Source organism: Lynx rufus, unplaced genomic scaffold (genome assembly GCF_022079265.1).
Source record: "Lynx rufus isolate CCGP_SWC_20201006 ecotype Redwood Valley unplaced genomic scaffold, mLynRuf1.p SCAF_35, whole genome shotgun sequence".
Lineage (NCBI taxonomy): Eukaryota > Metazoa > Chordata > Mammalia > Carnivora > Felidae > Lynx > Lynx rufus.
In genome coordinates this window covers 3,881,673-3,905,858 of record NW_025814851.1, presented here as the reverse complement: position 1 = coordinate 3,905,858, position 24,186 = coordinate 3,881,673, and the positions used below count along the sequence as shown (strand labels likewise).

The window sequence follows — 24,186 nt, the reverse complement described above, 5'->3', positions numbered from 1 at the left end:
CAGCAAAAGAAACAACCAACAAAACTAAAAGGCAACCAACAGAATGGGAAAAGATATTTGCAAATGACATATCGGACAAAGGGCTAGTATCTAAAATCTATAAAGAGCTCACCAAACTCCACACCCGAAAAACAAATAACCCAGTGAAGAAATGGGCAGAAGACATGAATAGACACTTCTCTAAAGAAGACATCCAGATGGCCAACAGGCACATGAAAAGATGTTCAGCGTCGCTCCTTATCAGGGAAATACAAATCAAAACCACACTCAGGTATCACCTCACGCCAGTCAGAGTGGCCAAAATGAACAAATCAGGAGACTATAGATGCTGGAGAGGATGTGGAGAAACGGGAACCCTCTTGCACTGTTGGTGGGAATGCAAATTGGTGCAGCCGCTCTGGAAAGCAGTGTGGAGGTTCCTCAGAAAATTAAAAATTGACCTACCCTATGACCCAGCAATAGCACTGCTAGGAATTTATCCAAGGGATACAGGAGTACTGATGCATAGGGGCACTTGTACCCCAATGTTCATAGCAGCACTCTCAACAATAGCCAAATTATGGAAAGAGCCTAAATGTCCATCAACTGATGAATGGATAAAGAAATTGTGGTTTATATACACAATGGAATACTACGTGGCAATGAGAAAAAATGAAATATGGCCTTTTGTAGCAACGTGGCTGGAACTGGAGAGTGTGATGCTAAGTGAAATAAGCCATACAGAGAAAGACAGATACCATATGGTTTCACTCTTATGTGGATCCTGAGAAACTTAACAGGAACCCATGGGGGAGGGGAAGGAAAAAAAAAAAAAGAGGTTAGAGTGGGAGAGAGCCAAAGCATAAGAGACTGTTAAAAACTGAGAACAAACTGAGGGTTGATGGGGGGTGGGAGGGAGGGGAGGGTGGGTGATGGGTATTGAGGAGGGCACCTTTTGGGATGAGCACTGGGTGTTGTATGGAAACCAATTTGTCAATAAATTTCATATATATATATATATATATAAATAAAAAAAATAAAATAAAAAAAAATAAAATATTCTTATAAATGGAAAAAAAATAAAAAAAATAAAATGCTGAGTTAATATGTTTTCCTTAGAAAATTTGACAGTTAAAAGGGTTTTATACGTCTTTAAATGTCAACTTAAAGCAATTAACTATAATGCAAAATTATTCTAGTTGGCAATGAGGACTTCTACCAAATTTACCAATAAATATGGTATAACTATTCATCCTCCTTCTTTAACATTCTCTTTTTCTTCTATTCCTTCTGGGTTATCTCTTTAAGTGGGCAGGGGAATTATACGATGGAGAGACCATGGTAGGGATTCTCATGGCTAGGTTCTTATATTGTCACTTCCCTCTTGATCTTCCCTAGTGACAGAAGTGATTCTGACTAAGGAGCCCCGAGTCAATCTCACACAGATTCAGGAGTATTGCACTCTAACAATCAATCCTAATCCTGCCTGCTCCAATTGAGGCAAATGCTGGTAAAATTCACTCGAATAAAACTTTCAGAAAGAGTTGATAAAATCATGACAAAACATCACCAATCTATGGGGAAATCTATGATAACTTTAGATTATTTTTTCCTTAAACATAGAATAGCCACTGAATCTTAAAAGTAGTAGAAAAAACTTTATGGACAGAGGAGACAGCATAGGTCATTTTGATGCAGAGTAGTCTGGAGAGGTAATGTAGCATCCAGACTGAGGTTGTCCAATAGGAATATAACAAGAGTAATATGTGTATTTGTAATTTCTAAAATAATTGTGACAATGTGTGTAATTTAAAATTTTCTATAGCCATATTGAAAAACTGGTAAAATTAATTTTAATATTAAATTTTAAGTAAATATATTTAAAATACAATTTTCTCATTAAAAATATATGTAAGGTGATATGTGTGTTAATTAACTAGATAGTGGGAATCCTTTCACAATCTATACATACCACCACCATATACATTTAAAAAAATTTTTTTTATTTAATGTTTATTTATTTTTGAGACAGAGAGAAACAGAGCATGAACACGGGAGGGGCAGAGAGAGAGGGAGACACAGAATCTGAAACAGGCTCCAGGCTCTGAGCTGTCAGCACAGAGCACGACGCGGGGCTCGAACTCACAGACCTTGAGATCATGACCTGAGCCGAAGTCAGACGCTTAACCGACCAAGCCACCCAGGCACCCCATTTTAAATATCTCACAATTTGGTCAGTTATACCTCAATAAAGCTGAAAAATTCAAATTACTGAATGTGTAATCAATATACACAAACTCATGAAATAGTCTACTTTTTTTAAACTAAGCCTTCAAAATCTGGTTTGTATTTCAAAACACATCTTAATTCACATGCAAAATTGTCAATGGTTAAAGTGAAATTTAATCCTACTAAAACAATAAAATTATGTTTAACAGTAAACTATTTTAAACTGTTTCAGTTTTTAAATTTAAATTAAATTAATTAAAAATTCATTCTGTCATAGTAACCACATTTTAAGTGCTCCATAGCCACATATGACTAGTAGTTGCCATATTAATTAGTACAGATCTAGATCATTCAAGACAAGATGAGGAGGCCTCTGGAAATTCAAAGGGAAGTAAAAAGATTAGAACTATATAGGTAATTCTGAGCATGCCTGAAGGAACCAAGAAAGAGTAAGTGGCCCTCTGTTTTTGTCTAGAAAGTGGATAAACCACAATAAGGATAGCTTATGCAGGGATAACTACGATTTATCAATTAGCATTTAAACACCATCTTTACCTGCTTATTTCTGAAAAGACCTTCCTTACTTCCCTCATTCTGTTAGTAAAAATGTCATTATTACAGGGGCGCCTGGGTGGCTCAGCCGGTTGGGCGTCCGACTTCAGCTCAGGTCATGATCTCACAGCTCATGAGTTCGAGCCCAGCGTCGGGCTCTAACAGCTCAGAGACTGGAGCCTGCTTTGGATTCTGTGTCTCCCTCTCTCTCTGCTCCTCCCCCATTCATGCTCTGTCTCTCTCAAAAATAAATAAACAACAACAAAAAATTTATTTTAAAATGTCATTATTACATTCCCCAAGGATACCCGAGTTATCATTTCTGATTTCTCTCAGTCTCTCAGATGTTATCTATCATCTATCATCATCTATCATCATCTATCATCTATCATCATAATCTATCTCCCTCATGAGGTGCTAAGTATTATTCCTTCCTCAACTTGAAAACATATTCAATATTGGTTCCCACCTCTCATTTTCCACTGACACCACTCTAGTCCAGGCTTTATGCTTAATCATACCACACTTGCTGAATTGCTACAAAAGCTTTCTCACTGATTCTATTCCAGTCTCTCCCATCTAATTCATACTGTACACTTCCATTACATTAACCTAAGACATCATTTTCATGATCTAACTCCTCTATTAAAACATGTTCACAAACTTTCATCTGTGCCCAGAATAAATTCCTCATTGTTCTTCCTGTGGGGGGGGGGGGAGGGGTGGAGTGGGCTGTGGGTTTGTGGTGTGTATGTGTTTACTTCTCATTTTGTTACCAAATTAAGCTTTTCCCATTTCTGTTCTCCAATTCTCTAATAAATGTTTTTTTCTCTCTCCTCCTATCTACTGTGATCTTAAAGGTAAGAGTTGCATATTGCTCGTGTCATAGAACACTCAATATGTTATGTTGTATTTGCACAACGGTGCTTAATACATATTTGCTAATATGAAATAAATACAATGGAATCCCCAGCTGAAAAATTTCCTTCTTATATGTTTTCTGGGTAAGAACATGAAAAGTTTAGGTCACAGACACAAACTTCAAAATCTACCCATGTTTCACTCCTGTTTTCAAGCACTGTGTTATATTAATTATACTAATTTGTAATAATTCTAATAACAATATACACCTTAATTTACAATCAACATGATCAACAGTCTCCTAAAAGTAGGCTTCTTTTTAAACTATCATGTTACTTTGCTTTCAATTGACAAGATTTTAATTTTTTTGGTAAGATTTTGTAATAAACTAGTGATTGAAGGAAGAGAAGAAGAAAGGAACCAGGATTAAATGAAAACATGCACCATTATTTAATAAGGAGTAATAGCAACTTTATATCACTCAACAAACATTAGATTTCTTACTTTGAATGAATAGAAGTTCACCACTTTTCTAGAAAATGGTGTTGAAAGGGAAATCATTTGAACAAATTGTTTAATGAAACTCTTTGAGCCCATGGACAAATAAAAGCTTTTATTTTTGAGAAAAGTAACATTTGTCCTTTGAAAATTCCAGCAATGGGTTAAGAAAAAATATATTTTATGACTTTTTAGTAGGAGGAAGTTGGTTTGAGGAATTAAAAAAATAAAGTCACAGTATTAAATTCTCTTGGTGTTTAAATAATTTATTTGATATTTGCTATGTGTGCATTCATTTCAATCCTTGACACACTTATCTTCCATACATGAAAAATAGTGGCCTATTTAAGAAACCTTAATAAATGACAATATTTTTCAAATGCACTTTATAAATACAAATATTTCAAAGTGAAGGGAGAAAATTGTTGAATGAGTAGACAATACAATTTTGAGCATTTCTAATTTACAAAAGTATGCCTACTTTTTTCAGTAAATGAATAGAACCACTTAAAAAATATATGTGTGTGTGTATGTGTATGTGTATATACCGACACACAGTACAGAAACATTTCAAAGTGGCAAGTTTTTAGTGCACTGCCAAAGTGCTACAATAACTGTCATCCACAGACATTCATGTGCAAACACTACTGGACTGGTACACTAGAGCAAATAAGAGAATATTAGTTAGGAGAACTCTGTGGCAAAAAACTTTTTAAAAAGGAAAACAAACAGAAATCTACTTCTCATCTGAACAATATATAATCTCATTTATCATCTGAGTCATATATACATACATACACACACAGTACTTTCTAAGATGAGAAAACAGTGGTAGGAAAAGATATATCCATTAAAAAATTAAAAAAGAAAGGCATAGCAAGGACTGGAATGCATGGGAATGGAGTGTGGATAAAGTTAAGCAGAAAGTAACAGAAATCAAATGGAATGAATCATGGAAGTTGGATGAATGGAAAAGGAGAGGTGAAAATAATTTCTCTTTGTTTTAAGCTATGTATACAACTGTCAGTCACTAGCCAAAGCCCATTTGGAATGTAAGCTGGCTAAATTGTCATGAGACACAGCACAAACTTTGCCAAAACTACAGGGTTGTTCTGAATTTTGTTCCACAAAATTCAAAAGCTGCACTCATATAAGACAGTTTACACAATATTCAGATTCATTCTATCTTTCCAAATCTGAGAAAATGCAAACAATGAGCTCTCCAGACCACAGAGGGAAAGAAACCTTCTCTATTCCATTATCAGAGCTTCATACAATAGCAGGCTCCATAATCACAGTGAAGTCTGACTGGAAGCAGCACAAAGATGGTGACAAACTCGTCTAATGGAAAGGGATGCAGATATACCTGTGAGCAATGTCTCCTCTCCTGCAATTTCCCCACAGAAATTCCTGCGAGTAGGGGGTAATTATTCAGGGGAGAAAATAAAAACATTCCCTATCCTGCCTCACGCTAAACCTCAGAAAATTTATTGCCTAACATGAATAGGATTAAATATCTCAATTTCTCCCTTAGAGTAGGGAGGCCTGACAGGGTAAAAAAATTATATAAATTCCTCAAAATATGCCAAAGCACATAATACTTTTCCTTACATATTAAAAACTTGAAAAGAAGAATATTCTAAAGTATGTTAGTTATGTGTATGCATTACTATGATCATTTGATGGCTATGAAACTGAGGCTTAGTTATCAAGGCCACTTATCCCACACAAATTTGACCCTGGGTTTGTTTCATGTCAAAATTCAGGCTGGCAATTTCAACAAAAACAAATCCTGCCCTCATTTAAAAAGGTCAGGAAGTTATATAAATGGGGAGAACAGCCACCATTTTTTTATTAGCCTTTTTCTTGTTAATTATATCACTGTTTAAGAAAATATTCTGGAATTAAATATTTCTATTAAACTTTTATAAATGCCTTAAACAGCATTTCCTCCTCCACTACTAGTAATTCTACAAAAAACAATCCATGATATCAGAAACACAGGTAATCATGAATAAATTCATTCATCAGCAGCAACTGCAGATATCACAAAGAGAGAACCAGACATTATGTACTACCTGAAAAAGGAACACAACACAACCTAGGAAATATTCCTGCCCCGAAAATCACATTTCCAATCTGATCAAGTCTCTAGATCCAACGACCAAATTCAGGAAACAGAGGGTAGAGGAACTTAACACCAGGATGTAATCACAAAAATTTAAGATTGTGGAAAATGCTACATGCAAAACAATCTATTCAAGTTAAGAGACAAAGGGGAAACACAAATTAAAAAGACACAGAAGAGATTTACTGGAATCCTATATTAAAAATATTAAAATAAATATTTATGGGACAACTGCAAATTGGAATCTGACTAGATATTTATTGGTATTAAGGAGTTATTGTTAACTTTAAGTATGATAATGGAATTGTAATTTTTTCCAAAAGAGCCCATCCTTTATAGAACTATATATAGAATAATTATGATTGAAATGATGTAATATCTGGTATTTATTACAAAATATTTCTTGAAAAGGGTTAGAGTGAAAATTAGATAAACAAAACTGTGAATAAATAATAGTTGATTTTGGGTGCAAAACATATGGCTGCTTCGTGTACCATTATGTACGTTTGGAAAAAAAAAAGCACATGCAACACCATCACTAAAAAATGTCCTAATTTTTTTCCAAGGAAATAGCTTATTATCAAGGAATCACAGAGTTAAAAATACCTCAGAAACAATCTATTTAAACCACCTCATTTTATAAATAAGCAAATTAAGGCTCAGATAGGTTAAGTGACTTGCTCAGGGTCACACAACTTGATATGAGTCAAGATCATAATTTAAATCTTCAGACTCGTAGCCCAGGACTTTGTTCTTTTTCAAACCTATAGGAAATGACTGAATTTAAACATTTAGTCCAGAATATCCTTAAAATTGAGTGTAATTAACAAAAGTAAGCCATGTGGCAAGGAATTAATAGTTCATACCAAAAATGAGCTGCCAGTCACTGTGATAAGATCTGTTTCTTTCTGAGAACCATGGTTTCCTGCTGGATTGGAAAATCCAAACTGGGTTTCTTCCTCCTGTCCAAAGAAGTCAGAGTCAGGATGTACATTCCATTCTGCTTTGGTTGGCGTCAGTAGTTCTGAGACACTGTTTTCACAAAGGGTGCTGGAAGGAGTCAGAGCATCTGTGTCCACTGTTAGCTTGCTGCTGGGCGTCAAAGCTTGGGGTTCTTGACTCGAGTTTTTCATAGCCAAAGGGCCCAGAGATGCCAATGGCCCCACACTTAGACTTGAGGCATCATCCATATCTAAGGGACCCTGCTGAAAACCAGAGGCTGTTGTTCCAAAAAAGAGAGAGGTATCCAGACTTTGGGGAAGGTCACTGGTGGCCATCAAGGTCCGAGGGTCCACAGCCTGCCCTAAGGAATTATTATTATTAGCAGGGAGGTTCCCCGCCAGAGTTGAACTCACAGAAGCCACATCAATAGTCAAGATTCCAGAGTTCACCAGTGCTGTGTCCAACACTGCAGCAGAACTACTGCCAGGCACATCAGAGAAGAGAGACACTAGCTCTGCATCATTGAGATCACTCTGTCCCTGGCTGGTAAGTTCACTGCTGGGTGTAAGAGAATTTGCAGCTTCCAGCTGAGCTAAGAGATCCTGGCTGAGGTTGTGCCTTTTGGCCATGTGGGTCTTCATGCTGTGCTTGGATGTGAAAAGTTTATTACAAGTAGAGACTGGGCAACGGCTTTTCCAAGTGTCCACATCCTGCAAGTGTTTCTTGGAGTGAATGTAGAGACTACTGCGAGCAGAGAACCTGGCACAGCAGCCTTCCACAGGGCACACAAAAGGCTTTGTGCCCAGGTGGGTTATGCTGTGGCCTTTCAGGTGCTCGGCCCTCGTGAAAGATTTCCCACAGCCTTCCACAGGACACATGAACCTCCGGTCATCATCGTGCTTCCTTTTGTGCCTTAAGAGTTTGGACATGCTGGTGAAGTTCCAGCCACAGCCGTCAAAGTCACAAAGGAAAGGTCTCTCACCTGTGTGGCTCCGCAGGTGAATTTTCAGGCGACAAGCCTTGTCGTACTGTTTGCTGCATCCAGGAAAAGAGCAGGAGAAGAGTTCCTGTTCCCTGAAGTGGGCACGGTTATGGGAAAACAGGGCACTCACTGTGATAAATGTCTTCTTGCAGCCGGAAAACGCGCACTGATAGGGCCTCTCGGGCTCGAAATGGCTGCGTTGGTGGGCGCTGAGTTTGGCCTGTGTAGGGAAGCTCTCCTCGCACACCTCGCACTTGAATGAGTTCTCCTGCTCATGGCCCTTCATGTGTGCCTTAAGGTTATACACTGTGGTGAAGCTCTTGCCACAGCCCTCCGCAGGGCAGCCAAAGGGCCGAAGTTTGTCGTGAGACTGCAGGTGCCTCTTGAGCTTGTAGGAGGTGGTGAAAGTCCAGCCGCAGCCGCCCAGGGGGCACTTGAAGGGCCGCTGGCCCTGGCTGCTGCTGTGAGTCAGCAGGTGCACCTTCAGCTGGTGCTTCTTGGCAAAGGTTTGTCCGCACTGGGCCTCGGGACACAGGTACAGCACCACCCCCGGGCCCGGGCCCAGCGGCCTGCGGGGGCTCTCGGCTGCGAGCTGGCTCTCTGTCTCCTCCTCAGGCGCCGGGGCAGGCGCCGGTTCAGCCGGTTCGGCCAGCAGGAGGTCGGGCGGCAGCTCGGGGCAGTCGCTGGGCTGCGCTGCGTGTGGGATCCCCGCTTGGTGAGCCATCAGACCCCCGGGCTGAGGGGCAGGCGCGACCCCAGGCTCCCAGGCTGGCGGCGGGGGCGTGGCAAGGGTGAGGACACCATTCTCAAAGCGCAAAAGCAGGTTTTGGTTGTGGATGGTGACCGTGCCCGCGAAGGTGGCGGCGGGTCCCGGGCCTGGGGCAGGGGCCGAGACTGGTGTTGGAACCGCGGACAGACTACAGGGACCCAGCGCCATGAAGCCCGCGGGATTCGCGCCACTCTCACCCTTCTGGAGCTGTGGGCCAGACTGGGCCTCCTCCCTTCCTACAGGCCCTGAGGCCTGGCGGGCTTCCGAGGTCTCCACATCACCACCCACTGGGTCCAGCAGCACCAGGAAAAAGTCGCTGCCACCGCCGTCGCCGCTGTCGCCACCGCCGCCGGCGTAATCAGGCCTGGTCGCCAACGGGCTGGGGCCTGGGCCCCGTGAGGCCGCGCGGGCCTCCTCGCGCCGCCTCCCGGGCCCGCCATCTTGGAGGCCCCGGAGCAGCACGAGTCGGCGCGCGGGGACCTGGCCAGCCCACGGGTCAGGGCCTCCGTGGACCCGGCTGCCGCCCGCACGGATGCCAGCACCGCCGCTCTGTCGCGTCCCGGTAGCCGGGAGCAGCCTTGGGCTTTCCATCTCCGTGTTCCTTTGGCTCCGCGGGAACGAGAGCAGAGGAGGAGGCGTGACCCCGCCCCCTGCCGCGGGCCTGAACATGTTCCTGAAAGGAAAAAAAAAAAAAAATGTGCAGTGCGCAGAAACTGGCCCTATCAGATATTAAAACGTGTTTAACGACACAGTGATTTAAATATTCTGGTACTGGGTCTCTGGAACAGAACAGAAAGTCCAGAGGCAGAGCCTGGTGTACATAAATAAGTTCTACATTCAATATTTGTAGGAAATCAGGGTCTTGCTGGATAATGAGGAAATGACCGTTCATTCGGTAAATGGTGCTGGAATACCTAGGAATCTATCTACTAAATGTAACTTAAATTCGTACATCACTGTATATACCAAAATAAACACTCCCAGCCCCTCTCAGTGCTAAGCTTGGTACTAAGTACTTTTCATGTGTTAAAATTAGTTTACTGGATGGTTGGATGGCTGGAATTTTTAATCCAGTGACAGAAAATTCCTGCGACAATGCTCTATGTGTCAGCATCAAATTACCATAGTTCTAGCAAATTCTACTGAAAATGATGTCTTTTTTTTTTTTCCTGGACAGGTTCCATATCCAGAACTGTCTTGAGCAAGTTCCTCAGGAAAATTTTTCTCATAGTTAATTTTTTTGGCCTGCTGATGCAAAGATTAGAATAAGAAGTGAGGCCAAAACAGATTACCACTGCTCAGTGTAGAAGTGCAAAGCCTGAAGATGAAACAATTTATATTGAATCCAGCCCACTCCTGGGTTCTCCCTATACAGTGTACTACCTAAACTAACTGTTTGCCTTTGCACCATGTTAAATTTCATGTATAATCCCACAGCATATCTTATACCATTCCTTAGCTAATCTAGATTCTCCAGCACATGGAGGTGTCTGGACAGGAGTAGCCATTAAATATGATAAGGTTAAACCCTAAGTCACTGTGATGGACTCTCTTGAGATAATGCACAGGACCATATTCAATAGGCCTGCTGTGCCTGCTTACATTTCAGTGTGGTGGTCCAGTCTGACTGTAATAATTTGGCCTGTGATGCCTAATGATTGTATTAATGTTGATGCTCTTACTCATGCTGCAGCAGGCAGCATGAACTTTTTTACACCGGTTACTCTCAGTCCCCAAGTCCCATGCTAGTGATAAGAAACATTGCAGGTATAGGATAGTCAGACAATGGATCTGCATGATAGCATAGGAAACTCCATTGTTTTTTTTTTTATATGAAGTTTATTGACAAATTGGTTTCCATACAACACCCAGTGCTCATCCCAAAAGGTGCCCTCCTCAATACCCATCACCCACCCGCCCCTCCCTCCCACCCCCCATCAACCCTCAGTTTGTTCTCAGTTTTTAACAGTCTCTTATGCTTTGGCTCTCTCCCACTCTAACGTCCTTTTTTTTTTTTTTTCCTTCCCCTCCCCCATGGGTTCCTGTTAAGTTTCTCAGGATCCACATGAATAGACACTTCTCTAAAGAAGACATCCAGATGGCCAACAGGCACATGAAAAGATGTTCAGCGTCGCTCCTTATCAGGGAAATACAAATCAAAACCACACTCAGGTATCACCTCACGCCAGTCAGAGTGGCCAAAATGAACAAATCAGGAGACTATAGATGCTGGAGAGGATGTGGAGAAACGGGAACCCTCTTGCACTGTTGGTGGGAATGCAAATTGGTGCAGCCGCTCTGGAAAGCAGTGTGGAGGTTCCTCAGAAAATTAAAAATAGACCTACCCTATGACCCAGCAATAGCACTGCTAGGAATCTACCCAAGGGATACAGGAGTGCTGATGCATAGGGGCACTTGTACCCCAATGTTCATAGCAGCACTCTCAACAATAGCCAAATTATGGAAACAGCCTAAATGTCCATCAACTGATGAATGGATAAAGAAATTGTGGTTTATATACACAATGGAATACTATGTGGCAATGAGAAAAAATGAAATATGGCCTTTTGTAGCAACGTGGATGGAACTGGAGAGTGTGATGCTAAGTGAAATAAGCCATACAGAGAAAGACAGATACCATATGGAAACTCCATTGTTTTAAAGGGACTTTTAGAAAACTTTCTCAAAGTTCGTGTTCCTGAATAGCACACAAATATGCTCTCTGTCGCAAAGGGAAATACTATCTCTACTTTCTTTCAAGGCCATTTGTTAGACACATAGCAATGAAAAATAGTTTGGAACAAAAACTGTTAATGTTAATACTTTAACTTGTAACATATTGAAGTGAGACATTTTAATTACAATGTTTTTTTCTTTTGATGTACCTGTATTTCATAGAATAAGATACCACTAAATCAGGAGAAAAATATTTTAAAAGCTGCTCATCCTTATACTTTTGTATTCTCTTCCTAGTACTACCAATGTTTTAAGCACATTCAACTCGTGGGCTCAGAAACCACATGAGACAAATTAGCTCACAGCTTTCTCTTCACACATATGACTGGGTTGGCTTCTTACCCCAGGCGTTCTAAGACCGTATACACAAGGACTTATGTATGAACAGGGAGTTTGTCTTGTAAATGCTGGTTGGACCTGCTGCCTGGTCCAGCTCTGGCAATGGTGAGATATAAATGTGAAATCTGAAACTTTTTTAAAAGTTTTTATTTTAATTTCAGTTATTTAATATATAGTGTTATATTATATATTATATAGCTTCAGGTATCATATATAGTGGTTCAACAATTCCATACATCACCCAGTGGTCATCAGCTTATCAGGACAAGTGCACTCCTTAATCCCCATCACCTATTTAACCAACATCCCCCCACTGCCTCCCCACTGGTAACCATCACTTTGTCCCCTACAATTAAAAGTCTATTTCTTGATATTCTTAATCTGTTTTTCCCCTTTTTTCCTTTGTTTTGTTTCTTAAATTCCACATATTAATGAAATCATATATTTGTCTTTGTCTGACTTGTTTCACTTAGCATTATACTCTCTGGCTCCATGTTGTTTCAAATGACAAGTTTTCTTTTTTATGGCTGAATAATATTCCACTGTGTATATATACATCTTATTTATCCATTTATCATTTGAAAGACACTTGGGCTGCTTCCATAATTTGGCAATTGTAAATAGTTCTTTTTATATCTGACTCAGGTGCTTTTATCTTCTTCCAGCATCTATGGAATTGTGTCAGACCAAATTGTTAGCTTACAAATAGGGTAAAAACTTATACCTTTCATAGTTCTTGACACACAGTTGCCAAAAAGGATATTGTCCAAAGTAAATGCTAGCAACATATCCAAATCCTAACTGTAGTGGATAGACAACACAACCAGTGCATGTTTAGATGTCCTACTCTCAGATGGTTACCAGACAACTCTGGGGGATATTGCTCTTATATGACCTTGATGATGTTTTGATTCATCAGGAAAACTAATATTTGCTAGAATGTTTGCCTCCTGTATGCTCTCAATGAACACACATACTGTTTCTCACTCATACATTATTTCCTCTTCACTGGCTTATATGCTGTTTGGGGCCCAAGAGCCCACAAATGAGTCCTTTTCTTATTTTGTTTTATTTTGTTTTTACACAAAATTAACCAGTCACACAACTATCTATTGCACTTTTTTGGACCACCAGTCCTTAGAAATCAAGTTTTAAATGCAAAAGACAAATTACTTGCTGGATAAAAATTATTTTACCATCATTTAATAATTCCCTATCTTAGGCTCTCAATATGTGTAGTTATACAGGTATTTATTCATATGCTTATGAGACTTATATTACACAGATTCAAATATGAACCACAATACCAAGGTTGTCCTAATAAATACATAAGTATCCACAAAAAACATAAACTTGTTTTATTTTTCTCATGTACTTCCCCTAATTTTTATAAGCCAGTTGCTTCATTTAAAACCATTTTCATTACTTCTATAAACACTTCCATGATATCATCTCTATATTTCATAAATGCTTCGAAAAAAATTCTTACATTCTGGTGGACTTATCTTTTGATTTTTGACAAATCATGATCCTGAATATTTTACCTAGTCTTTACAATGATAATAAATTTAAAATACCTGCAATGAAGTAGAGTTTTCAGAGAATCTAGAAAAAATTTTATTTAAAAAGTTAATGAAAATTCCAGATATATAAGTGTTTGCTTTAAACAAACCAATTTATACTAAAAAACCAATTCTCCAAAACTGGGCTGCCATGTTTTATGAAATTTTAATTTTCTAGATTAAATACCCATAATATTAAGTGAAATGGCATAAGAAGGATGACTTTTGTTCATTAAAGGCAGAGTATATGGCCTATAAATTTGTGGTCCTTTAAACCAAACTGTCCCCACTACCAAGTGCCACATAACACAAAAATCTAAAGTCTCATAGGAGGGGTGATTGCAGCGTAGAGAATATTAATTTCTATTTTTCATGTGCAATGATTTGTTGATCACTTCTGACAGCTGATTTTTTTTCTATTTTTCATCTACATTATAAGCCTTTTTACCGATTTTAGAAAATGTCTGCTCCAGAGATCCCTCAGTAAATTTGTCCACATCAGCTCCTACTTTATTTCAGACAGGCCTCTGCTCTTCTACACTAATCTCAGACTTTAAATAACTTCTCTTTCTCTCATAAACACCAGTCCATTCAAGGGATTAATTACCCCATCCCAAGGTGATGGATATCTCTCATTATTGAGTTTGTGTAGAAGCCAAGCATTAATTTTCCTCTCTCCTCAAAATACTCCGATTTACATCTAAAAGGTTCATAAGAGGATTGCAAATATTTATGGAAACTCCACTTTGGCCTTAGAAGGTATTCATGTCAATCTTGTTATGGATGATAGAATTGTCATAGACTTCCTGCTTGTGGAGCAAGGTGGAGCCTTGCAATTGCTAATACATCCTGTTATATCTGCATTAATGCCTTGGGCAAAGCAAAAAGGTCAATACAGAAAGTTAAGTTATTGTGTCTTACTAAGGAAAACCATGATAGCTGATGGGATTGTCTCAGCTACAACCCCTTAGTGTTGGGCATGACTGAAGTCCCCACTGCAGATTGATTCCACTTTGCTGCTTAAGGTCCTGTTAATACTACTAATTCTATACATCTGATCCCAGACCCTGTCAGATTAATCAGAGTGGCTAACTAAGGGGCATATAGCTATTTAAGTGAGTTAAAGATTGCCTGTGTATATTGAGCTCTTTGTTGCTTACTTCTTCACAGCAGGCTACATCCATTAGCTCAAAGCCCACCAACACCAAACTCAAATTTTTTACACATTTAATTGCTTTAAATATTTCCCAAATAAATATATTTTAGCCATTTAGAATTTTCCTGCTTTGCATACCCCACAAAACTACACCCAACATATGTTATCCATAATTAAGACAAATCCTGGGGCTATAAAACACCAGTGCTTGCCTTCAGAGCTATCTGACCCAGAGACTCCAACTCTAGCTGCTGAGCTATATGACCTAAATATTTAAACCCCTCTGTTATTTCCCTCTGTCTCAAGAGTTACTGTTTCCTCTTCCCCTCTGGGTGGTAGCTAAAAGATTCCCAAATTTGTGGAAATCTACATAATAAGACTATTGTAATCCAAGTAGGATAAACCCTATGATACATCATAATAAAAATGTTGAAAGCCAAAGGAAGAGATTCCCATAAACAGCTATAGATAAGCAATTCATCATGTACACAGTATTTTGATAAAAATGTCAGTGTAATCTTCAGCATAAAACTTGGTGGCCAGAGTCAGTGAAATGATGTAAAACTTGGTGGCCAGAGTCAGTGAAATGATGTATTCTAAGTACTGAAGGGAAAAAAAAAATCTGTCTACTGTATTTAGTAAAATTGTCCTTCAAAAGTGTAAGAGAAGTGAAAATATTCCCAAATAATCAAAAGCTAAGAGATTTTACTACCACTAGACCTACTCTATAAGAAATAGTAAAAGCAGTCCTTCGGATTGAAATCAAAGGTTCCTAGAAAATAACTCCTGGCCATGTGAAGATAAAAAGATCTCTGGTAAACATTTTTAAAAACCCAATAATTTGTAATTTTGGTTTATATATCCAATTTTTTATCTTCTACAAGATTTAAAAGACAAATGCATAAAAATAAGTATAAATCTATGCTAATGTAATTTGTGATGTTGTTATTACATCCCCTGTAAGTGGGGGGTGATTGAGCTGTAAGCAATAGAGGTTTTGTTTCCAGGTGAAGTCATGTTGGGGTTAATTAAAAATAGATCATTGTAACTTCAGGTTGTTATATAATCTCTCTGGTAACCAGAAAGTAAATATACTATGTATACTATATATATATATATATACATATATATATGTGTGTGTGTGTATACATATATACATATATGTGTGTGTATGTATATATATATATATATATATATAAGTGTATATATTAAACACAAGGGAAGGCAGCAATGGTGGCAATGAAGGACAAAATCCTACAAGACATACAGAAAACAAATAAAAAAGTGTCAAAAGTAAGTCCTCTATCAGTAAATACCTTAAATATAAATGGATTAAACTCCCCAATCAAATGGCAAAGATGGTTGGAATGGATTTTTTTAAAAAATATGATTCTAAAATATTCTGTCTGTAAGAGAAACACTTTAGATCTAAGGATGGGCATGGGTTGAAATTGAAAAGATGGAAAAATATATTCTATACAAATTGTAACCAAAAGGGAGCTGGGGTGGCTATATTAATATCAGGCAATCAGACATTAGTGTAAAACCTGTCATTAAAGAAAACAAAGGGAACTAGGTATTGATAAAATTTCAATTCATCAAGAAGATGACAGCTATAAAAATATATGCATAAAATACCAGAACTCCAAAACTTACAAAGCAAACATTCAAAAACAATGAAGCGTGAAATAGTTCTACAATAATGGTTGGGTACTTCAATAGCCAACTTTTAGTAATGGATAGACCAACCAGACAAAATATCAAAAAGGGAATAGAAAATATCAACAGCACTATAAATCAATGAGACTCAGCAGACATATAGAGAGCGCTGCACTCAGTAACAGCAACATGCACATTTTTAAGTGCACAGTGCACATTCTTTAGGATACATAATATTTTATACCATAATACAGGACTAAATAAATTTGAAAAGTTTGAAATCATACAAAAATATTTTCCAAACACAATCTAATGCAAATAGGAATCAATAGCAGAAGGAAAACTGGAAAATTCAATGATGTGTGGAAATAAAACAACACCTTATTTTTTAAAAAGTGACCAAGCAACAAATCAAAAGGGAATATAAAAAATATGTTTAGACAAATTATGAAACCACAATATATCAAAACTTATAGGATGTAGTGAAAGAAGTGCAGTGAGGGATATTTATACTGAAAAAACACTTTTAAAAGGGAGAAAGGTATCAAATCAACAAATTCATTTTACAACTTAAGGAGCTAAAAACCAAAGAATTAAACACAAATCTAATGTAAAGGAAGGAAATAAGGATTAGGTTAGGCATGAAAAAAATGAATATAAAAAAGACAAAATAAATGAAAACTTCACTCTTTGAAAAGATAACAAAATTAACAAACTTTTCATTAGATTGACTATAAAAGGAGGGAAACTAAGATGGCAGAGAAGCGGGGGGCCCTTGGCTTCCCACCTCCCTCAAACACAGCTGTATTGAGGTCAGATTACTTGGAACACACAGGAAATCGATCTGTAGGGTGGCAGAAGGATCTCCACACTTGGAAGGAGACAGCCTGGCAGGAGCAAGGTTCATGGAAGTGAACTGGGGGAGACAAAATGACATAAGCACAGAGAGGAAACACCATTTCAATGAGACAAAAGGGAGAGAAAGAGAAAGGAGTTGTGAAAGTGTGGCATTGAGTTAGCACAAGGGTCTCTGGACCAGACTGGGAAGCATGAAGTACTGAGTGTTTTTTTTGAAAACACATTCTGGAACTCAAACTCTGAGGTTCTGGAAGTGGGTGACCTTCTCTGGAGCAGAGCCATGGCTCACACTCCTGGGGAGAAGTAAGGTGGCCCTGGAGTGGATAGCATGGTGTAGTGATCTTCTGGATGCACTGGGAGAGAACAGTCCCCTTCCTGGAGTACTCTAGTAAGTAGGTTTATTGCCCCTCCAAGGCAAAAGATCCTACAGGTACCAGCCAAAGGCCTTTCATCAGCAGGGTGGAGAGGTTCTACTCCAGATGAAGGGAGAAGATCTGCACTGTGCTGGGTCTTTTAAGACTTTGGGCTTTGAATCCCAGCTGTGCACCAAGGAAAAGGTGCAAGATAGGTGTGGCACATGGTGAGCTGACTGCCTTTGCTATTCTGTGAAGGCTGGCTGAATGTTGTGGGTGGAGATCCCTGAACTGGGAAGGAGAGATTGGGGTGATGCCACTTTTCCCCCCAACACCAACATGGTGGAACTTCAAAGAGCAGCACAGTTGCCCCCAGTGGAGGCAGGACCCACTTACAACAAATCCTTTCCCTCCGTGCCTACCAACTTATTATTTACTACAACAAGACTGAGTCCAACCCAAGGCAGCTGGCCTCTCCTCCAAACCACCACAGCCACCACCCTCAGGCACCAACAGACAAGTCTCTGTTTTTATTTTCTTTTTTTTAAAACTCTCTTTTTCTATTTTATTTTGGAATCAACCTCATAGTTTCTAAATGTTTGTCATCTCTTTTTACCTTTTTTAAATTTTTTTATCAGTCTCATTTATTCCTTTCTTTTTCTTTCATTTCTCTTTTCTTCTGCCTTTATTTTTTTTCCATTTTTTCCCCTCTCTCTTTCCTTAGAATCATCCTTCTACTCTTTTTATCCTCTGTATGGTTTTCTTTTGTCCCCTTTCCTTTTATCTTTTTATAAGATTAGACTTCCCACCTTTTTTCCCATGGTTACTTCAACAAAGAAATCAAAGCACACCTAGTTGAAGGCCCTAACATTCCACCACTGCAAGCAAGGAAGACCTCTGTCGAGGACAGACCAGTGGGAAAGAGCAGCCAATGCAAGAGCAGAGTGCACATACATCATGCATACACCAGAAACAGTTTTTGGAGTTCTACGCCTGGACAGTGTATGACCCCCTTTTTAATATAGTAGTACTTTCAGATGCAGGACATATTACAAGCTTTTAGAACATGCAAAAGACAGAAACTTAGCCCAAATGAAAAGATGCAAGAATTCTCCCCAAAATAAAAGGTCAAGAAGAAATCACAGCCAGAGACTTGCTCAAAACAGATATAGATAAAATATCTAAACAAGAATTTAGAACATCAGTCATAAAACTACTAGCTGGGCTTGAAAAAAGCATAAAAGTCACCACATAAACCCTTGTTGCAGAGATCAAAGACCTAAGAACTATTCAGGATGAATATAAAAATGCTATAACTGAGATGCAAAATAAATACTAGATACAGTGCCAGAGAGGATTGAAGAATCAGAGGAGAGAAGAATTGATATAGAAGATAAAATAATGGAAAATAATGAAGCTGAAAAAAAGAGGGAAAGGAAATTAATCAACCCTGAGGGGAGACATAGAGACCTAAGTGATTCCAAAATACAAACCAATAGCTATATCATAGGAGTTCCAGAAGAAGAATACAAAGAATAAGAGGCATAAGGTTTACTAGAACAAAGTATAGCTGATAACTTCCCGAATCTGGGGAGGGAAACAGGCATCCAAGTACAAGAGGCACAGAAAACTCCTTTCAAAGTAAAAATCAGGCCAACATCATGACGTATCATAGTGAAACTTGTAAAATACAAGGATAAAGAGAGAATTCTGAAAGCAGCTAAGGACAAAAGGTCCTTAATTCTACAAAGGTAGACACGGTTAGCAACAGACCTGTCCAGAGAAACTTGGCAGGCTAGAAAGGAGTGGTAAAAAATATCCAATGTGTTGAAAAGGAAAAATATTCAGCCAAGAATCCTTTATCCAGCAAGGCTATCATTTAGACCAGATGGGCTTAACAGATATATTCAGAACGTTCCACACTGAAGCTGCACACATTCTTCTTGAGTGCACATGGAACATTCTCCAAAATACATCAGATACTGGGTCACTAAGCAGTCTTCAAAGGTACAAAAAGACTGAGATCATACCATGCATATTTTCAGATCACAACACTATGAAACTTGAAATCAACCACAAGGAAAAATTTGGAAAGCCCTCAAATACATAGAGGTTAAAGAACATCTTACTGAAGAATCAATGGGTTATCCAGAGAATTAAGAAGAAATTTAAAAAAAAAATGGAAGGAAATGAGAATCAAAACATGACACTCCAATCCCTTCGCAATTCAACAAAGGCAGTCTAAATATGAAAGTACATTGAAATTCAGGCCTATCTCAAGAAGCAAGAAATGTCCAAAAGATACAACCTAATCATACACCTAAAAGAGCTAGAAAATTAATAGTAAATAAAGCCCAAGCCAACAGATTAAGGAAAATGATAAAGTGTAGAGCATAAATAAATGAGATAGAATCAAAAGTAACAGTAGAACACATCAATTAAACTTAAGACCTGGTTTTGTGGAAGAATAAACAAAATTGATAAAACCTAGCTAGAGTCCTCAAAAAGAAGAGAGGACCCAAATAGATAAAATCATGAATGAAAGAGGAAAGATCACAACCAACACCACAGAAATACAAACAATTATAAGAGAATACTTGGAAAATTATATGCCAACAAACTGGACAATCTGGAAGAAAGGGTCAGATTCTTAGACACTTACACACGACCAAATTTCAAACAGGAAAAAAAAAATAGAAAATTTGAACAGGCCCATAACCAGCAAAGAAATGGAATCAGCTATCAAAAATCTCCTAACAAATAAAAATCCTCGGCCGGATGCCTTCCCAGGGGAATTACATCAGCCATTTAAAGAATAGTTAATACCTATTCTCCTCAAAGAGTTCCAAAAAATAGAAAAGGAAGGAACGCTTACCAACTCATTCTATGAAGCCAGCAAAACCTCGATTCCAAAACCAGACAAAAAAAAAACCCACTAAAAAGAATAATTACAGGCCAATATCCTTGATGAACTTGGATGCAAAAATTCTCAACAAGATACTAGCAAATTAAATTCAACAGTATATTAAAAGAATTATGCACCAAGATCAAGTTGGATTCATTCTTGGGCTACAAAGCTGTTCAATATTCACAAATCAATCAACATGATGCATCACATTAAGAGAATAAAGGATAAGAACTGTATGATTCTGTCAATAGGTGCAGAAAAAACATTTGTCAGAAAACGGCATCCTTACTTGATAAAAAACCCTCAAGAAAGTATGGATAGAAGGAACATACCTCAACATAATATAGGCTTTACATGAAAGACCTACAACTAATATCATTATCAATGGGGAAAAACTAAGAGCTGTTCTCCAAAGGTCAGGAAGACAAGAGGGTTGTCCACACTCACCACCTTCGTTCAACACTGTACTGGAAATCCTAGCTTCAGGAATCAGATAACAAAAAGAAATAAAAAGTGTACAAACTGGCAAAGAAGAACTCAAATTTTCATTTTTTGCAGATTACATGATACTCTACATGGAAAATCCAAAAGACTCCACCAAAAACTGCTAGAACTGATAAGTGAAGTCAGCAAAGTTGCAGGATATAAAGTTAATGTACAGAAATCGGTTGCATTTCTATACAACAATAAAGAAACAGCAGAAAGATAAATCAAGGAATTGACCCCATTTACAGTTGTACCAAAGACCATAAAATACCTTGGAATAAACTTAACCAAAGAGGTAAAATGTCTGTACATTGGGGCGCCTGGGTGGCGCAGTCGGTTAAACGTCCGACTTCAGCCAGGTCATGATCTCGCGGTCCGTGAGTTCGAGCCCCGCGTCGGGCTCTGGGCTGATGGCTCAGAGCCTGGAGCCTGTTTCCGATTCTGTGTCTCCCTCTCTCTCTGCCCCTCGCCCGTTCATGCTCTGTCTCTCTCTGTCCCAAAAATAAATAAACGTTGAAAAAAAAATTAAAAAAAAATGTCTGTACACTAAAAACTATAGAAAGCTTATGAAGAAATTGAAGAAGACACAAAAAAATGGAAATACATTCCATGCTCATGGAATGAAAGAACAAATACTGTCAAAATGTCAATACTACCCAAGGCAATCTACACATTCAATGCAATCCCTATCAAAAAAAAAAAGCCATCAACATTCTTCACAGAGCTGGAACAAACAATTCTAAAATTTGTATGGAATCAGAAAAGACCCTGAAGAGCCAAAGGAATGTTGAAAAAGAAAACCAAAGCTGGAAGCATCAGGATTCAGAGTGCAAGGTGTATTGCAAAGCTATATTCATCAAGACAGTATGGTACTGGCACAAAAACAGACACATGGATCAATGGAACAGAATAGAGAAATCAGAAACGGTCCTACAAATGTATGACCAACGAATTTTCAACAAAGGAAGAAAGAGTATCCAATGGGAAAAAGAGAGCTTCTTCAGCAAATGGTGCTGGGAAAACTACAGAGTGAAATGCAGAATGACACTGTACCACTTTCTTACACCATACACAAAAATAAATTCAAAATGGAGGAAATACCTAATTGTGAGGCAGGAATCCATCAAAATCCTAGAGGCAAACACAGTCTGCACCCTCTTTGACCTCAGCCACAGAAACTTCTTACTAGACATGTCTCCAGAGATAAGGTAAACATAAGCAAACACGAACTCCTGGGACCTCATCAAGATAAAAAATACTGCACAGCAAAGGAAAAAAAATCAACAAAACTAAGACAACCAATGGAATGTAAGAAGGAATTTTAAAATGGTATATCAGATAAAGGGTTAGTATCCAAAATCCATAAAGAACTTATGAAACTCCACAACCTTAAAAACAAATAATCCAGGGGCGCCTGGGTGGCGCAGTCGGTTAAGCGACCGACTTCAGCCAGGTCACGATCTCGCGGTCTGTGAGTTCGAGCCCCGCGTCAGGCTCTGGGCTGATGGCTCAGAGCCTGGAGCCTGTTTCCGATTCTGTGTCTCCCTCTCTCTGCCCCTCCCCCGTTCATGCTCTGTCTCTCTCTGTCCCAAAAATAAATAAAAACAAATAATCCAGTGAAGAAATGGGCAGAAGACATGAATAGACACTTCCAAAGAAGTGGGGAAAGTGGGTGATGGGCATGGAGGAGGGCACCTGTTGGGATGAGCACTGGGTGTTGTATGGAATTTATTTGACAATAAATTACATATTTAAAAATATATAAATAAATAAAATCAAAGCAGACACTGAAAAAGAGAACTATGGGCCAATATCTTGATGAATATGGATGCAAAAATTCTTTTATTTTATTTTATTTATTTATCTTGAGAGGGGGTGAGAGGGAGAGAAAGAGGGCAGAGAGAGAGGGAGAGGGGGAGAATCCCAAACAGACTCCACACTGTCAGCTTAGAGTCTGACATGGGACTTGAACTCACACAACTGTGAGATGATGACCTGAGCTGAAAGCAGGTCAGATGCTTAACTGACTGAGCCACCCAGGTTCCCTTGAATGCAAAAAGTTCTTACTAAAATACTAATTAATTGAATCCAAGAGGACCTTAAAATATCATTTACTACAATCAATTGGGATTTATTTATGGTTTGCAAGTGGCTCAGTATTCACAAATCAATCAATGTGGTACACCACATTAATAAAAGGAATGATAAGAACCATATTTTCCTTTCAATAGGTGCAGAAAAATCATTTGACAATGTACAACATCCATTCATGATAAAAATCCTCAAAAAAGTAGGGATAGAGGGAACGTACCTCAGCATAATAGACGCATATATAAAAGACCCACAGCTAATATGATCATCAATGGAGAAAGACTGAGAGTTTTTCTTCTATGGTAAGAAACAAGGCAGGGATATCCACACTCACTACTTTTATTTAACATAGTACTGGAAGTCCTAGCCACAGAAATCAGGCAACTAAAGGAAATAAAAAATACCCAAATTTCTAAGGAAGAAATAAAACTTTCTGTATTTGCAGATGATATGAAACTCTATATAGGAAAACTGAAAGACTCCACCAAAGAATTGATAGAACCGATACAAGAATTCAGTAAAGTTGCAGGACACAAAATCAACATACAGATAATTGCTGCATTCCTATACACCAATAATAAAACAGCAGAAAAAGAAATCAAGGGATCAATCCCACTTATAATTGCACTAAAACCCATAATGTACCTAGGAGTAAACCTAACCAAAGAGGTAAAAGATCTATACTCTGACAAATATAAAACACTGATGTAAGAAATTGAAGATGACACAAAGAAATAGAAAGATATTTTCTTGCTCATGGCCTGGAAAATCAAATATTTTTAAAATGTCTATATTACCCAAAACAATCTGCACTTTTAATGAAATCCTTATTAAAATATCAGCTGCATTTTTCAGCATGAAAATCCTTCAAGATAACACAGTATTTTCTCTAGACAAGTCTCCTATTGCAAGGGAAACAAGCAAAAATAATCTATTGTGACTACATCAACACACTAAGCTTTTGCACATCAAAGAAAACATTTACAAAGCAAAAAGACAACCTACTGAATGGGAGAAGACATATACAAATGATATATACAAAAAGGGGTTAATACCCAAAATGTATAAAGAACTCGTTCAACTGAACTCCAGAAAAGC

At 38.4% G+C, this 24,186-nt stretch overlaps 1 protein-coding gene across 1 annotated transcript; it reads right to left on the bottom strand.

The window, feature by feature from the left end:
- Positions 1–4,223: 4,223 nt before the first annotated feature.
- On the bottom strand, positions 4,224–9,593 carry ZXDB (zinc finger X-linked duplicated B). Its single transcript, XM_047093657.1, has one exon. It carries the CDS (start codon positions 9,529–9,531, stop codon positions 7,108–7,110), a length of 2,424 nt encoding a protein of 807 aa, XP_046949613.1. The 5' UTR covers positions 9,532–9,593; the 3' UTR covers positions 4,224–7,107.
- Positions 9,594–24,186: the final 14,593 nt, after the last annotated feature.

What these genes read in the sequence shown, in the direction of transcription:
- ZXDB (XM_047093657.1), bottom strand. Translation starts at nt 9,531, where the DNA reads ATGGAAAGCCCAAGGCTGCTCCCGGCTACCGGGACGCGACAGAGCGGC.